Raw genomic sequence first — 16,815 nt, 5'->3', positions numbered from 1 at the left:
TCGAATCACCACTCCAAATCTTTCCTCTCCATTCCACTCCCCTCAACCGCTCGATCCCTCCACCTCTCCCTCCAGACATCCCTCTCTTCCCTCCATAAATCATTCACGCACGGATCGCATGCACTACCACAGCACAACCCCAGTTCCGGCGGCGGCGGCGGTTCATCATGAGCACGGGACGCAGCGCGGATGAGCTGCTTGATGCGGGTTCCCGTGAGGCGCTTTTTCTGGAGCGCTTTTAGCATCGGGACTTCGGCCGGGGTGTAGTATGCCTCTGGCTGCTGCTGTTGGTGGCCATGGTCATGGTTGATTATTTCCTTGTCTGCAGGGGTGGGTTTTGTCGGAGCGGCCTTGGTATTAGACCGTGGGTCTCTGTTCGAGGCATTTCTGTCCTTGAAGACTTGAGCCTGGCCCAAACCCGATTCCGATCCTGAGCGTGTGGAATACTGATTCGAGTTCTGATTGAGGAATTGCTCTGGATCGGACGGATCTTGACTTTGCTCTGGCGTGGGTGCTTGCATTGAGCTTTGCAGCCACGCGCTGAATGGAGATAGTAACGAAACCAGGAGAGAAGAGTGTGATGACCGGGTCGACTCCTCTTGTGGCGGGGATTTAGGCTCTACTTCCTCTGCATTTATATCTTGCTTGGGCGTCGACGTTGAGCCTATAGGCGTGGTGAGGTCTTTGTTACCCCCAACTGGAGCCGAGCGCGTGGCTGTGATAGATGGCTGGTTCTGTGCTGTATCGAGACTTGCGTTGACACTCATGCTTTGTGTTTCTCCATGTAGCCTTCCATGTAACCAGTCCGTGCAAATTGTCATTTGTGAATGCTTTGCTGAGGGGGTTTTGGACAGCCGGAATAGAGTTCAGCCCTGCCCATACGTCTCTCAACTCCCACTCCCACCACATCAGAGTGATACCCAAGGATGTTTCGTCAAGCGAGAAAACAAAAGTGGTCTGCGTGCAGGGGGTATGAAACAGTTGGCCAGCAACTGCCTGTCGATTCCAAGCATGTCGAGGACCCGAGGTCGGGCCGGATAGGATCTCGGGAAATGCCGAATTCCTGTTCGTCCCGATTCGCGCCGACTGGATACTGTTTACCAAATTCTCTACATGATAGATAGATCCACCACGGAAGAGTCAGAACAAATGCAATACAAGAGCGACATTGGTGACGACTGATCATCCCTCTCAACGAGTGATGCTTCTATAATGAATCAGAACAAAAAACGGCTCCAAGAGCCGGTGGTATCATAGTCATAAGCCGTATGGAATCAGAAGTTGCATCAACAACAGATCCAAAGAATCATTTCCGTCGCGGCGTCGGAGTCCACAAATTGCCCAACCCCGACTTCGCCCCAGCACCCGGCCCCGACGAGCTGCGCGGCGTACTTCCTCCAACCTGCGACAGCAATTTCTGCGCAGCAGGGGTAAGCATCTTCCCGTGAGATCCTGAATTTGGCGTAGGAGTCGAATGCAAGCCAAAGTCTAAGCGCGGACTACTCGCGAAACGCGGGGTTGCCGTGATAGGAGTCTTCGTTATGCGGGCGGTCTTTTCCGCTCGTTTATTGCGCGCCACGCGGTCGACCATACGGTGATGAAGTGCTTCGCGCTTGCGGCTTTCGCGGATTTGGAAGGGGTTTGGGGTAGCATCACTGGATCCGAGAAGGCGCCAGTCTGCTTCGAGAGAGGACCCAAGTGCCGGTTCCGGTTCGGGTTCGTCCTCGTCAACAAATGCGTACCCGTTTACCCGGGGTGTTTCGCCGCCCGGTACGACGGAGCCGGCTTCGGATTCGCTGAGACGTGGACGGCCGGCGATGGCATCTTGAATGGCGGAGATGGAAGGAGATGGTGGCACCTTGTTTGCGGCATCAGCGGCGGCAGCTGCGTCGGCATCCAACAGTCGTGTGTTTTGATATAGAGTTCGTTTAGGGCCTGCTCGCGAAGCTGCTTCGGCCTTTTGCTGGAGAGTTTCGTGGGTATCTTCAATGGATGGAGGCATGAACATGAGTGAGTTATCAGGACTTGACTTCCTGAAAGAAGCCTGGGCCGGGCGGGCGTCCAGATCGGTCTTGATAGGCTGGGTGTCTCTTTTCACTACACTGGTGTTTGGGTTCCCTCCTTGAGCAGTAATGCGCTTGACTTCTTGCTGGTGATGCGCGATCTGCTTGGCAGATGGCAGCTTATTCCGGTTCCAGAGCCAGCTGTACTTTTCTCGACGCTTAGCATTCTGCTTATCCAGAACCTTGTTGAAGGATTCGTTATCCTCGCTGGTGTACTTGGCCTGGAAGGCAAGTAGACCCATATTCGAGACATCGGGGATATCCTGGTCTTTTCTCTCTGTGTGGACGGTGGAAGTTGACGTAACCGACATAGGTGTCTCCCCTCCCCATCCGCGGGGTGTTTCATCTGCCCGGCCTGGTAGATGTTGCGGTGTGCCTGCCACAGATGCCGTATCGCGCCTTCGTCGAGCGTTTGAGCCTGGGGTGGGAGTGCGCATCACATCCGCTAATTTGCTTTTGGAGCTTGTGATCCATTCTTTGTCCTTTGATTCTAAAGCATCGAGGTATTCCTGCTTGGCCTGGGTTTCGAGAAGGCCCGGAAAGAAGTCACGAGCAATGATGTGAGAGAGGGCACTAGTGTAGACGTCCTCATCAAGCACAGTGGCGGGGCGTTTGATTCGATTTGGAGGAGGTGGCGGAGGCATGAGTTGGTTATCGGGTCGCTTGGCCAGAGCCTGCGACCGCGACGATGGGGACGCCATGGTTGCGTTGATGTGCAGGATGAAAGCGACGGCTAATCGCAGTTTCTCGGCGCCGATAACGATAATGGTCAGATGACCCAGTCTCTGGTGGAATGCCCAGGTGCACTCCATCGCTTAGTAAGGACTCACCGTCCACTGGATGCCTCCAACCTTTGGAAGGCTGGTTTACGTCCAGAAACCATGGACTAAATTACTTTCTTGCCCCTGATTATCTTGACTAGTCGTCTTTGCAAGGTCTTTCAGATCCAAAAAAAAAGACACCATGAATTCGCCAACGGCGTTATAGTCACATAAAAAAAAACATATAGCGAATGTCCCAATCCTCCCAGTCATCCAATCCCTCCTTTCCATCGCTTTTCCCAGTTCCCTCTCAGACACCAACCCAATATCGCTGAGAAATGCATACAGATAGAACGATTGAACAGAGTGAAACATCAGCCAAGAAGAAAACAAAGACAGGTCGTGGACTCGTGGAGAAATTCTATCGGGGTTGCGAAAGCGAGAGAAACAGAAAAGACTATATATGCGAAACATATTTTGTCTCCCCCAGATGAAACCAAGAGAAAAGAAAAGAGCTCAGTGAGCGGCAGTTGGAAACAGAGAGTAAGATGTTGTCCGGGTCTTCTTCCGGTTCGGGTGTTTGGGGGGAATTGGAGGTATCGGTGGACCGTCGGCCTTGACTGGCCACGTGTCGACCTCGGAGGTGGACTTAGCACGGTCATGGGCTGGGGCGGTGGCGGCAGTGGTATCTGCACCCACGAGGCTGGGGGTGCTGTCCGCCTGGGACAGCAGGTGTGCCTCAGCGAGACTCTTGGTCTGGCGGTGGTAGGAAGAAGACGTCGGGCGGCTGGTGGCGGGCCCTGAAGCCAGGGCTTCAGCAGCGCTCAGACGGTCAGTGGGCATCAGCTCGCGACTGCTCGAGAGGCTGTAAACGAGCTCGGGCACGCTGGTAGTCGACAGAGAAGAGCGATGCTTGCGGACGATCGAGGCTGCGCGGGAGAGCATGAAGCTCTCTTGGGAATTACACTTGCTGATGGGAGAAAAGCTGCTCCGCGGGGACACGGGGTTGTGCTCTGAGGACGACATCATCGCCTGCGAATAAAAGGGGAAATGCCGATCTGATTCCGCATCAGCTGCCAGGTAATCCTCGTACAGCGTCTCCTGCGGGATCTGCTTCCCCAGGGCGGACGGCAGAATCGAGGAACTGACGGGTTGGAAGTAATCTCCCGCATTGCGAGTGATGAAGTCTCGCTCATACTCCGTCATCGACGGGGTGGCAGTCGAGTGCACCGGTGTGGATCGTGCCGGGCTGACATCCAACTCCGGCGTAGGGAGCGTGGAAGTACTCAGTGGGCTCGGTTGCAGGTGTCGAGTCTTGGGGGCCGCAAGCCACGGCACGTCACTGCGGGCGACTCCGACCTGTGGGCGCTGGGTCTCATCTAGAGAGGTGCGAGACCAATCGAAGTTGGATGTGGATTCAGCGGCATGCTCATAGCAGTAATCAATGTCTGCATCCCACGAATCATAGAGCTCGTCCTCGTATGAGAACTGGTTAATGCAAGACGTGGACATCGGAGTCCCGTCGACATGAGCCTGGCGAGCTTTTGGCGACCCATTGGGGGCACTCCGGGGCAATGTGGGCGAGCCAAGCGCCTCGGAGAATTTCCTGGATAACTCCTCGGCCACAAAAATTGACAACGGTGCCTTGGCAGCGGTGGTAGTGGGCGGGTGAGCTTCGATCAAAGGCGGGCTCACTTGCGAGGCCGAGCGGGAGTGGCCGCCACCAATGCTAGGTTCTGGGCTGTCCCAGTAGCGGGTGGCTTCCTCCTCTTCAGGCACGTCTTCCAAGTCATAGTGGCTATTCACGGACGATGTCCGTGCCGTCAGATCATCTGCAGCATCCGGGCTGAATGGCAGGCGAGTGGAGGAAGGACCTGGTTCAATGTCTTCCGGGTAAGTCTTGGCTGTGGACAAGCCTAAGATCTCGTCAATAGCCCGAGGTGCGGGCTCCACTCCTTCAGCAGGCACTTCCGCAACGACTGGAGGTGGAGTGGTGGGAGGGGAGCGAGGATAGCGTGAAACTGGCCGTGAGAAGTTTTCAAATACGCGAGATTCCCGACGAACATGGCGAGTTGAGCTGTTCAAACTCGAGGGCTGTGGTGAGCCCGGTGAACTCTGGGGCGCCGGTTCGTCGACCGTGGTGGCCGTGCCATACTGGGCCAAGTCGTCAGTGGAGAAGTTACGGAAGTGGATGTCCTCGGCGCGAATGCCCTTGAGACCTGTCTCGGGCCGCTGGGAGGCCCGAATGGCCGAGAACTCGGTGACGAGGTCATTCTCGCGTGTTTGATCCAGCGACTGGAACTGTGACGGGTTGGTGTGGGTGAGGTGATGGAAATCAAATGGGTCTGAGATGAGGCTCTTCAGACGATCATCTATTAACGCGAGGATATCAGTCAATGGATTGAGGGTCGTTTGTTTTGAGCCGCTGCTCTCGCACACTTACGCTGGTCGACCTGTCGGCCCCGGCGGCCGAAGATATCGGGCTTATCAGCGCGTGGCTTCCCCCAACTGATCTCATCCTCCTCGTCCAACGTGGCGACGATGTTGATCTTACTGCCCTGGCGGCGGAGAATTCGACTTCCTCGGGCCAAGAATGAGCGGGAGGAGCGCTCGGGCTTGTCGCGCAACCCTAGTGCGGAGCCAGTTCGCTCATCGTGGGACGAGGCAAAGGAGCCGTCCGTGGAGGAATGCATGGAAGAGGTCATAGAGGAATTCGGGGAGCGGTGCGACGAGGTGGAAGTGGTTGTGTTGCTTCGGGACCGGCCACTGAAGACTGACAGGCGCTTGGGACTGTGAGCGTGGGCGAGGACATGGGCCGTTGACCTCGATCGAAAGTGGGCAGGGTGCTCTGGTGGCTCGTTGGAAGAACGGGTGGACGGGGGATCACTGTGCCCGTCGTCGTCCCATGCGGAGGGTACGCGCGAGGTCATTGAGGAGTGCATAATTTCGGGCAGCACCCAATTTATGTGCGAAAGGGCTGAAGCACCTCCAATTGGGACGAGTTCATGGTTTAGAAGTCCAAGCCCGAGGAGAGAAAGAGAGAAAGCGCAGACGGGGCATCCCAGGAGATTGGGTCGGGGCGGAGTTTCTTACATATAGTAAGTATAGTACCGAGTACCAAGCTATACCCAGCGGACTCCGTATGCTCGGTACTCTCGTCGTACCAATACCAGTGGAGTCGAGCTTCAGGGGTTCCGCGCCATATTTTCGGTATTTAATATTATCGTCGAAGAACGCCCCAACTGCTGCACTCCGTCATGAGAGAAAACAAAGAGATGCACGCTGCCGTGGTGTGTGATTGCTATCATCCTGTCTTTTCTTCTCTTCTCCCTCCCGCTATCTACTTTTGGCTTCTTCTCCGTTACTCTTGCCTTCGATGATCACTCCCGACTCATAGATCTATGGTCTATATAATCTACACCCCCACCGATCCTGGAGCACGAGGCGCACGAGCACGCGTATAGAAATCCCAGCAATACGGGCCCGAAACCCAAGGATTGCATCAAGTGCGGCCTTAGTCTCATGCACCCTGCAACGGGCCAGGGGGGCCTCTTTTTCCTGAACGTGTTGGAGCGCCCGTAGTGTGGGGGTCTTAGCCCTGTCGTACATGGACCGTACCTTCTCCGTATTATTGGTCTGCCGCGATTTCCTACAGACTATAACTATATGATAACACGCCCAGACGGGGCGAGCTCCAAATCCTACTCTGGTCTATATAGATATATATATATATATATATCCATGGATGTCTGGACGTGCAATGACCTAAATGACGATTCCAATGCTCAGGGGGGGGGGGGGGGGGAATTTGAATTCAATCTCAACGGTCAGTCCATGCGGAGTAAGGTTCTGGAATAATGTGGCTCAGTCTATCCCCAGTTAGTACCGAGCATATAACTAGATACCTATCTAGGTAACTTTCGACACTGAACGTTTCCCTACTGAGCCGTATCATCTATGTACCATTCTTCTTCTGTGCCTGCTCCCCTTTTGGGGCCGTCGACGATCTAGAAATGTAACTTGGAAGAAGAAATCCCCCGCGTCACTAAGAAGCTAGTCTTGGTTTCGGGCTCCAACGGTTTCCTTCACGAATACTCTTGTGGATGTATGTATTTATGTACATAGGGCTTGGGGCGTCACCGATCGCACGGTAATTAATCGATCGTATCTCGAGATGGAACCGTACCTATGGCCACGACGAAGTACGATATACCGCATGCTTCTCCAGTGATCTCTCCCATTGCAGCCGCTCTTATCACCGATCGGAGGCTGCCGTCCTCATCGGATCTCGCTCGGGAGTCCGCCCTACAAATGTGTTTCTGCCTCCTTCCAACCAGCCTCTCGGAACTCTCCGGTGACACATCATCGAGAAAAGACACGCATGCTGTCTCAGACTCAACAAGGAGAAAGTGCGAAACCGCGGGGCAGGCCTGCCCCCCTCCGCCCTTATGATCGTTTCCATGGGAAGTCAACAGGCCCCGTCTCCGGCCCCAGTGTGGCATGAGCGATAACCACCGGTGGAGTAATAATGAGTCTTTCTGAACCGGCACACCACATCATATCGACATGGTGTCATTTCAGTCATACCGGTCATTTACAAGGCTGATCTCACCTCGCGCCTCAGGCCTCACGCCTCCAGGTGGAGAAAGTCAGGAAAACCTCGTGTGCGTTAAGTTGCGGCTAGCAGCCGTCGAAAAAAGAGAGAAGGCCGAGGAAGAAAGTCAAGAACGGCGCCAGCGTCTCAGGCGCGGGCAACAAAACTTAACCTGGCCGTGTTCTTCCTGGTTGGGTTGCTACCTCGGTGCGAACGATCCACTCGCGTCTTCATCCCGGTGGACTCCTGACGATCCCCCCCTCGTCTAGAACCGGTCGGTGACGGCCCTGGCTGCGAACGCGGGTGGAATGGGAGAGACGAATGGCCTCCCACGACGATCTCCGCATCGTTTAGCAGGAGATCTTGACCTTTTAAGAAGGTCGTGAACTGACTGCGTCGTCCGTCTCCACCGGAGGCCATCGGCATAAGCGAACCTCCCTGGGTCCATGCACTCACCATGCGTTTTCGCTGTGTTTTTTTTGTTTTTCGTTCATGCTGTCTGTCTGTCGTCCTTGGCTGTGTGGTCGTTGGATTCGGGCGAAGTGGCCCCGAATGGGGAATCAGGTATCTGTCCCATTCTTCTTTGCGTAAGTTTGATGATTTCCACTGTGGTAAGTACATACAGCCAGGATCTCAGTACTGATCTCGGCGCCCAGGAAGCACGAACTGAACGAATCCTCGCAAACTGGTTTACTATGACTCGCCCCATGGGGCCAAATTCCTAGATGGGTATCTTTCCAATTGGTACGACCTGAGTAGTAAGCACCAAGTATGTATTTACGCGATTCCACCAAGTTCAAGGCAACAGGGCACCATCCGAACGACGCCTCCCGCTGCCATGCCTCGATTCCCGCCCGAACCAACAAGAAGCTGCCCGCCCAGCGCCATGTCCAGCGCCCGTATACCACGGTTTCTGAATACGGCCTTATCGCACATGACGAGAAAACGTCTGCATGCCATTTTGCGACTGCATTTTGGCCCCCCTGAAGCCTTGCCGAGGATGTACTCACGAACGCGTTGCCACCGATTCAGAACTCCTGGGTCGAATCCTGAAGGCAATAGTACTCCATAAGCAGCCTATAACTCGAGTGTGCGCCCGTGGTTCGAACCACGGGCGCAAGCTCCTTCAGATCCAACTTTTAGGGGGCTAGGGATCGACGTTATCGCATCTTGGCCGGGGATCTGTCTGCCGCAATACTACGTAACGACGGTCGTCTGAATAGAGAATTGGTTCTGCCGTGTATATGGCGCCGACGTTGCATTCTAGACTCGGTACTACTTCGTACGGGATGCCGTGTTGATAGTGAGATCTCGTGATGTGGCATCATCGGTCCGTTCATTCTCCCAACTAGTTAACTAGTTAGTCCGTTAACTACTTCATTCCTATATACTTATTGGCAGTACATCGTTACTGTACTTTTCACGCCGGCCCCCAAACGGAGCTTGCGCCCGCTGACAGTATATAAGAACTGGGCTTTGAGGAGTAACTGTCAAATACTCGCCCGGGCACACTACTACAATGATCGAATGCAAGGCGCGCCCGTGATATTTGCGGGATTGGGGGCCAATGCTTTTCCAGTCTCTTATCATCTCTTATCACAGGGCAATCCATCCCATGAGTGCATCGCGTGCCAGATTGCAAATCATTACAGAAGGATTCAGAGCTGCATCTGAGATGGAGTGCGCGCCAATCACTGCAACTGTCATTCCCACGCGATCTGAGCGTGTGGGACTGACAGGCCAGGTATGGACTATATATATGGTCATGACTAGTGAAAATCCAGGTGCCCACATTAACTCGGGCTGAAGGCTACAAAGTACAGAGTTATCTGAAGGAAACAAATCTAGGACAATAGTCCCGAGTATAGTACGTGCTAGGAGACTATAATCTCCCCATAATCATTTGATAGTCTGGTAGGATCTACAAAGATGACACTGAGGAGACAAAGCACAGATATTAATTGATTCAATAGTCCATCTAGGCATTACACCCATCAGAGCGCAGCACATCCTATTATTAGACCCATTCCAGATGAACGCCAATCCTTTTTTTTCCTGTGAACCCCAAAGACAGAAGAAGGAAAATTCATTTCGACCTTCCCAAAATTGGGCCTGCAGCAGCGATTAGCTTCTCACACCGAGATAATGTAGGTATTCCGACATACCAGTGTATAACTTTTGGTCATCTTAGATCTGGGGGTCAACAACGGGGATGCCCAGCCCAACGGGAGCAACGAGCGTAGGCACGCCAACATCGAGGTTCTCGTTACGCTTGGCATTCTTCACATCAGTGGCGTCACCTCACCGTCACCGAGGACAACAGCGCCAACGCCAACGCCCCCAAGGATGGACGCACGTTTGGCATTCTTGACACCCGTGGCATCACCGTCACCGAGGGCCACCAGACCAACACCGATGTCGCCAATCAGACTCGAGCTGGAGCCGCCCTCCTCGCCCCGCTTGAAAAGGTCCTTAATGAAGTCTTCCTCGGCGGAACTCACGTCGGAGGCATCGTCAATAAGATCCCCAATGCTGGAGCGCTTAGCGTTTTCCACGCCAGTGCCATCGCCAACATCCCCGAGAATGGATGTCTCGTCAGAGCGGCGAAGGTTGATGATGCCGCCGCCGCCGCCGTAGTGTTCGTTCTCATTGCTGAGTACTTCGAGGCCACCAAGGCCGACGACTTCGTCTTCGACCGGGAGAGGGCCCGCAACAACGGCGACCGCGCAAAGAGCGACAAGACAGTATCTCATGTTTAGGTATGTTTACAGAAAGCCGAACCGAGCTGGCGGGTTAGTGCTGTGCCCTATATCTCGCGTCTTGTGACTCGAGCTTGGATATTGTGAATATGCGGTTCTTGCTTCACTCGCCGAAAGATCAGGCGGGGAGGAGGGAATTAGGGCGTTGATGGACTGGGTGAACGACAGAAAGGAAGAAAGAGAACCAAACTAGGGGTCAGGTTTCAGGAGACCACCTCATACCTTGAGTACCTGAGAACAACCGTTGCATCGCAAGGTTGACACGCTTCATAGACCCCATTGGACTGACGGGTAACGGGAAGAAGTTTTTTTCGAGTTCTTGCATTATCACTGCAGAAAAGGAGGAAACAGGACCGGAGTCAATGACATATGATTCTTGATACCTTAGGAGCTGGCGGAGCTAGAGGCTCTCTACAGGTGACTCAATGGGACAAGCCGTCACCAGAGCTTGTGTAGAGAGCTCCCCTAAACCATCCCGCTGGAGTCGACTGATTCAATGGGAGCGGTTGCAACAGGTGTCCCAAGCCGAAATTGTACAAGAAGGTATCATTATAGTGACTGGATTGTTAGTGATTGATTATTATTCGGGCGAGGGATCCAGAGAACCAAAGCAGCCAGTGAGGTCATCATTTCGGGATGCCGAAAAGAACGGGCCGCGCTCTGCAACGCTGGTGCTTTTCGCTAGCAATTAGGGCGGATTGTAGAATCATCCCATAAGCTGACCAAGCTATTCGAAACGAGCGAAGCTGACATGACCGAGGTTCAATCCGTGATATATGGAAATTCACACGCCGGACGCCGCAACCACCTGCAATGCCGAGCCGCCACCATTCGGCACACCCGTCAACTTTAACACAGATAAAGTTATCCACTGGCTCCGCCGAAGCAAAAGCAATGGTTGCACCTGGCACCAGGACGACCCATTCGCGACATTTATATTTTCTTCGTCGACTTCGCTGATTTTCATCGTTGGGCTCGAAACTGGGGCCTGGGTAGCATTTTGCCCTGACAGCGTTACCAATTTTGTAGAGACGAAGCCAATTTGCGCCGCTGGGGCTTTCCTGTCAATTGAGCCTTGACGACGTATGTGGATGTCGACATTTCTATTTTGATTGGCACAAGAGGCTTTTAGAATTCGCGTGTAAGTGGGCTTTTTTTTTCTCTCCCGTGTGGGCTCCTGCGGCTTTTCGCTGCTTTCCGTGTGCAGTGTTTGCTACCACCTACTTACGACTCTTACAGGGGAAGGAGTTCGAGTAGATCGTAAACCACAAGCATTGGGAGCCATCGATCTGCTCCCTACAATCCATCTTCTGGGTGCTTCCAATCCTATTGTGCATTGCCAATTCTCAGTTGGCTCTTGTTTCTCTATCTTACTGACTAGCTTCGAGGCTACCTACCTAAGGTAGGTAGGTCGTTGTTGTGACTAAGATACAATCTCGCGGATATAAAGTAATCCGATCACAGATACGTACACTTCCGTAAAAGATATCTCCTATCTTCCAGGCCTTATACCGGGTAAAGAGTCCTTGAACATCAGTATACCAGCTTTAGACACACCTGCGCCCCAAGGCACATGCCTGTCAATCCTGCTACTATACATACACATATGTACAGTATGTTTCCCACCTAGGTAACCTGCAGCAGCCCGCCCCCAAACCAACCAGAACCAACTCAACGCGGGGGGGCGTTGTCGCACACACCGCACGATCGGGGCTACATCTGCGGCTGCATCCTGCATGCTGGTGATCCTGATCCTGGTTCAGATCAGGGCATGTCTCAGCGTAAATACATACCAACCCTTCTAAGCATACACCTCGAGCGCAGGGTCATGAAATTCACAAGACTCGGCGATCTCCAATATGGTCGGGAAGCGCGCATCTATGGATGTACGACAGGCAACCTCGAAGATAAGAGCCGACCGGTCAGAGCCGGAAATCAGTATCTTCAGACTGGCGTTGATAGTAATTTCACTACTACTCGCACATTATGTAGTACAGAAGTACTATTTGACTCCGTACGGAGTACGCCGAGGCTGTGACCGCGGACGAGATAGGAAGTTAGCGCGCTGTCAGCTTGGGGCTGGGGCCAAAACTTGGTCAGTTTGCGATGTTGCAATATGTATTTTTGTGTCGATGCTACTGTACATACGTAGGCAGCGAGATAGCCCCTGGAGCGCAGGCTGGAGTTGGGGTCGATTCGGAGGGAAAAAATAGAATGGGTTGGGCCTCCTGCCATCGCCGTGCGTCGCAAATGCATGCTGGATGGACACCGTATGTCCGAACTGGGAATGTTGCGAGGGATGAGGGATGCCTTGCAGGGGTACAGTGTAGTTCAGTGTACAATCTCACGTTTCTTACCGTGAATTCCCATTTCCTGTACAATATCCATCAACGTAGGTGGTGTACACATGTATGTATGAAATCGGTAGACACAAGATTCATAGAAGAAAAAAAAAAAAATCGGATGGACAACTATTGAATGGGCTAATTTACACAAGGTCGAAGAATAACTCGTTTCGCAACTTGGACGTGGCCGCAGAAATCTCCAGCGCAATTCACAGGGTGTCTGCGTCGACCAACCCGGACGCCTGAACGTAACTCAAATACGCAAAAGCAGGGAGCAACAGAGAAAGGAGAAGCTTCAGTCCTGCATCTCGGTATCCTCGACTGGCTTGGAGGGTTCATCCTCCCCAAAGAGGTCATCGTCATTGTCCTCCTCGTTCCCGGCTGCCTTCTCTGCCTGCGCGGCCTCTTCGACTTCCTCATCCTCGTCCTCATCCTCAGCGATGCGGCGCGAAGCCTTGCCGCGTCGACGAGGAGCAGCTTCTTCGTCCTGCATCGGCTCGTCGTCATCTTCACCAAATAGGTCTTCCCTCTCCTCGCCGGGGGTAGCTGGTGCTTCATTTTCCTCATCGTCGTCGGAGTCAACGACCCGTTCATTGCTCTTGAACTTGCCCTGTGGCTTGCCGCTAGATCGGCGTTCTAGTCGGCGACGCTTTTTAGGCGCAGCCGCCTCGTCGCCATCACTCTCAGGCTCGGCGCTGCCTCTGTCTTGGTCGCCTTCGTCGTCAGCTGCGATGAAGTCATCCGCGTTCTTCTTCTTGCGCTTGGAAGAGGGCTTCTTCTTGCGCTTGACTTTGTCGCCAGTCTGGGAATCGTCGGTCAATTCAGCTTCCTCGCGGGCACGATCTGCCTCGGCACGTTGGATGGCATTTCGCTGGGCCTCTTCGACCATTTGTTGACGCTCCTCGGCGATCTTTTTCTTGCGTTCGAGCTCAACCTCCTGTGCTTTGCGTAGTTCTTCCTCGCGCTTTTTAATGGCGGCCTCGCGGGCCTCGCGGGCCTCTCGTAGCTTGGTTGCATTCTTTTCCTCGTACTCTTTTTGGCTCTGCATGGCTCGCTCAAGCTGTTTGCTGATGGTACGACCCATGTTGGCTCGCTGCTCGAGGGCTGCACTGGGGTACGGTGGGTTCTTCTCCTTGGAAAGGCGTTCAAAGCTCTCAATGGCTTCCTTGAGTCCTTCAGCCGCTCCCTCCACATCCTGTAGTGTCTTCTGGGTAGACTGAAGACCGTAGGCCAGTGAGGCAATTTGGTTTTGCACGAAAGCCACGTTGAACTGCAAGTGAAGTTGATCGGGTGAAACTGCCTGGGCTCGCTGTGCGTAATCCAGCGCAGTCTTCATCGCCACCAGGTTCATCTCCTGCTTGCCCTTCAGCCACCACACTCGCCCGAGACAAGCCAAGATTTGCACATCACGGGAGCGGTCTTTGGCGAGGGCGGCTTCGTAGTGCTCAATTGACCGCGAGAATTGTCGGAGTTCGGCGTAGACATGGCCCAGGTTCAGATAAACGCTGGGATCTTTCAGCGTATCGCGAATCCTGGAAAAGATCTGCACGGCGGAGCTGTGGTTTTTCTTATCGTCCACCAGAGCAATGGCAATACCCTGCGCAGCGTACGCATTCTTCGGGTCCAGCTGCAAGGCCTTGTCGAAAAATTCTACTGCTCGCTGGTAGACCTTTCGGCGTTTGTCTTTCTCCTGGTCGGTCTCTCGGCGCATGTCGCGGGCCGCGAGGAGGTGCACATTGCCCATTCCTGTCAAGGCGTAGCGGTCATGCTTGTCGTGATACTGTAGGGTGTGCTTATAGTGGCGCTGCTCGTGGTCCTCGGCGAGGTTGGTCACGCGCTTTTTGGACTTGCTGAGGTACCAGCCAAATAGTGCCCGGACTTCCAGGTTTGCGGAATCCACCTCATATAGCTTAGCCATCTTCTTCGGGCCCTCGTCTGTAGGACTCTGGCGCAGAGCAATGTAGGTCAATCGAGCACTGGCTTCAGTGTAGTCGTTGTGTCGCTCCAGAAGGCCCTCGTAAACTTTCTTGGCTTCGTCCCACATGTCTGCTGCCTCGTATGTCCGGCCTAGGTTGTAACTGATCGTCGTGACTAGTGCATCATTGTCTGGTTTGTCTTCCCTCTCTTGTGACTGAACGCATGCATTGAGCGCAGACTGGAGCACACCACGAGCCAAGGCAATCTTCTCGTTTTGATACAAGAAGCAGCCCATATTGTTCAAAAGTTGCGGCGGGAGACTCTCACGAAGAATAGCGTTCATCTGGTCCTCATCCTCGATTCCTTCCGGCCGAGGAACGCTAGCAAGCTGGAGTTGTTCCAGCTGGGTCAGACACTGCATACTCTTCTCCGGGGCCGCACTTTCATAGAGACGAGAGAGATACACCAAGACCGATTCGTCCGGAGTGAGTTTCTGTTTCTCATCCTTCCACATGGAGCGTACCGACTCCAAGAGGCTGATGGCCCGCTTTGCCTCGTTGGATTTGTCTTCTTTGCTACCAGATCTCTGTGCGGCGAAGACTTCTTCAGCATGGAGTGTGGCTAGTAGAATCATGGCCTCCGGGTTTTTGAATTGTTGCACGATCTTCTCTAGCCGAAACTTGGCCCCATCGTAATCTTTGTTTGTGACTTGCATTTGCACAGCACCAAACTTGGCAGGCAAATAACCCTTATCTCCTCCACCACGAGCTTGATCGGAACGATTATAGAACTCCGTGGCACGCGCGACGTCACCCTCGTAGTGAGATTTCCGCCCAAGGAGGTACCACCCGTCACTAGCAATGGGCATGACATCTGTCTGTTCAATGGCCTTGCGAGCGAGAGTCTCAACTGTTGGGTATTGCTTCCTCAGGAGGAAATAGCTGCCAAACAGAGCACAGGTCATGGGGTATTCCTTGTCGAGCTTGAAAGCCTTCTGGGTATATTGGGTCATGGCAACCTTATACAAGGAGCCGAACATCGGATCGGTGGTCGCTCGGCGAGAACTGTCGTAGAGGTAGTAGACCGCAAGGAGGATATTGGCGATTTTAGACTCGGGATTCTGTGATTTTGGCAAGATTAGCCGACTCGTATATGGAAAAGCAACAGAAGTAAACATACCAACGCCAGGGATCTCGTCCAGGCCGCCTTAGCTTGGTCCTTGAAGCCTAGCTGCCACAAGCAGCAACCCAGACCAACTCGAGGATCGGGGTCTGTCAGGTTAGGCACCTTCATCAAAACCTTCTGATATCCCTCCAGAGCTTCAGCGTATCGACCCAACATGTAATGCGCACGAGCACGTCCTAAGATAGCCATGATGTTGCGGCCGCCAAAGGCCTTGGAGGATTCGTCAAAGCACTTGAGGGCTTGCCGCAGCGATTCCACTCTCTCTGAAGTATCGATGGCACCCGGACGGACGGCCCGAGGCGGGTAAAGTGAGGCACGAAGCAGACATAGGACACCACGCGCCAGAAATAAAGGCGGATATGCCGGGTTCAGGCGCGAGGCCTCGTTGAGAGTCGACGTCGCAAGCTGCAGGTAGTGATCCTTGGTCTTGGCTTCCGAGTACAATTCTCCCTCTGGCGCGACACGAGGAGCCTGTCGACTCTTCAGCATCAAGAGCCAGCATATCCATCCCAAAAGTCCGAGCTTCTCCTTAGTTGCACCGTGGGCCACGGAGGCTAAGCCCTTGTTTAAGATGTCGATGGCATGGTCGATCTGTTTTCGTTTCGCATAGGCAAGCGCAATGATAACCCAGAAATTCTTGGCTGCCCGTTCGTTCTCCAGCAGAGTGCAAAGCTCTGTCGGGTCTTCGGGGAGATCGAGGAGGCTGACTTCGACTTCACTGTCGAAACTGGAGGCGGGAATATCGATGGCATCGGGGATGTCGGAGAAGCGCAGGCTGGCCAGTGAGCTCGTCGAGGGGAGTGTGTCACCGTTGAAACCATTGGCATGGCCATTCTCAAAAGGCGCCATGGTTGCGACTGCGCCCGGGTGAGAGCGAGGGAAAGAGGTGTCACAGAGGATGCGCGACTGATTTGAAAGGGGATGTGGTAAAGCTTCAACTCATGATCGAGAGAGGCTGGTCACCAAGTTGTTGCAAGAATCAGAACTTGATGCTGACTGCAGCTGCTGGAGACCACGGGGTCATAAAACGCGCGAAGTGGCTCGGAGTTCCTCGCAGGTCGCGGTACTTGTTCAAGTCGAGAATTGAACGGGCGGAGTGGCTGGAGTGCACCGCCACAGAGGCGCCACACCTGGGCTAAGTACATAGGTACATACATACAAAGGCGAATGATGAAGATCATGCAAGTAGAG

The 16,815-nt window shown here is 53.7% G+C and overlaps 5 protein-coding genes across 5 annotated transcripts; all 5 read right to left on the bottom strand.

Moving 5' to 3' along the window:
- Window positions 1-5: 5 nt before the first annotated feature.
- On the bottom strand, window positions 6-767 carry N7459_003860 (uncharacterized protein; the record flags this gene model as incomplete). The annotated part of the gene is made up of 1 exon (XM_056943044.1): window positions 6-767. The coding sequence occupies one exon, from the start codon at window positions 765-767 to the stop codon at window positions 6-8; it is 762 nt and encodes a 253-aa protein (XP_056799927.1).
- Window positions 768-1,306: 539 nt separating this feature from the next.
- Window positions 1,307-2,875, bottom strand: N7459_003859 (splicing factor ESS-2 family protein; the record flags this gene model as incomplete). Its single annotated transcript, XM_056943043.1, has 1 exon — window positions 1,307-2,875. The coding sequence occupies one exon, from the start codon at window positions 2,873-2,875 to the stop codon at window positions 1,307-1,309; it is 1,569 nt and encodes a 522-aa protein (XP_056799926.1).
- A 465-nt stretch (window positions 2,876-3,340) lies between these two features.
- N7459_003858 (uncharacterized protein) lies at window positions 3,341-5,754 on the bottom strand (the record flags this gene model as incomplete). The annotated part of the gene is made up of 2 exons (XM_056943042.1): window positions 3,341-5,196; window positions 5,268-5,754. The coding sequence occupies 2 exons, from the start codon at window positions 5,752-5,754 to the stop codon at window positions 3,341-3,343; spliced, it is 2,343 nt and encodes a 780-aa protein (XP_056799925.1).
- A 3,946-nt stretch (window positions 5,755-9,700) lies between these two features.
- N7459_003857 (uncharacterized protein) lies at window positions 9,701-10,171 on the bottom strand (the record flags this gene model as incomplete). The annotated part of the gene is made up of 1 exon (XM_056943041.1): window positions 9,701-10,171. The coding sequence occupies one exon, from the start codon at window positions 10,169-10,171 to the stop codon at window positions 9,701-9,703; it is 471 nt and encodes a 156-aa protein (XP_056799924.1).
- A 2,646-nt stretch (window positions 10,172-12,817) lies between these two features.
- On the bottom strand, window positions 12,818-16,473 carry N7459_003856 (putative RNA polymerase II transcription elongation factor (Ctr9); the record flags this gene model as incomplete). Its single annotated transcript, XM_056943040.1, has 2 exons — window positions 12,818-15,559; window positions 15,619-16,473. The coding sequence occupies 2 exons, from the start codon at window positions 16,471-16,473 to the stop codon at window positions 12,818-12,820; spliced, it is 3,597 nt and encodes a 1,198-aa protein (XP_056799923.1).
- Between the last annotated feature and the right edge of the window lie 342 nt (window positions 16,474-16,815).

The sequence above is a fragment of the Penicillium hispanicum genome (assembly GCF_028827665.1).
Source record: "Penicillium hispanicum strain IBT 35686 chromosome Unknown utg000004l_segment0_segment0, whole genome shotgun sequence".
NCBI lineage: Eukaryota > Fungi > Ascomycota > Eurotiomycetes > Eurotiales > Aspergillaceae > Penicillium > Penicillium hispanicum.
Note: the sequence above shows the minus strand (reverse complement) of the source record. Positions and strands in the feature narration are given on the sequence as shown.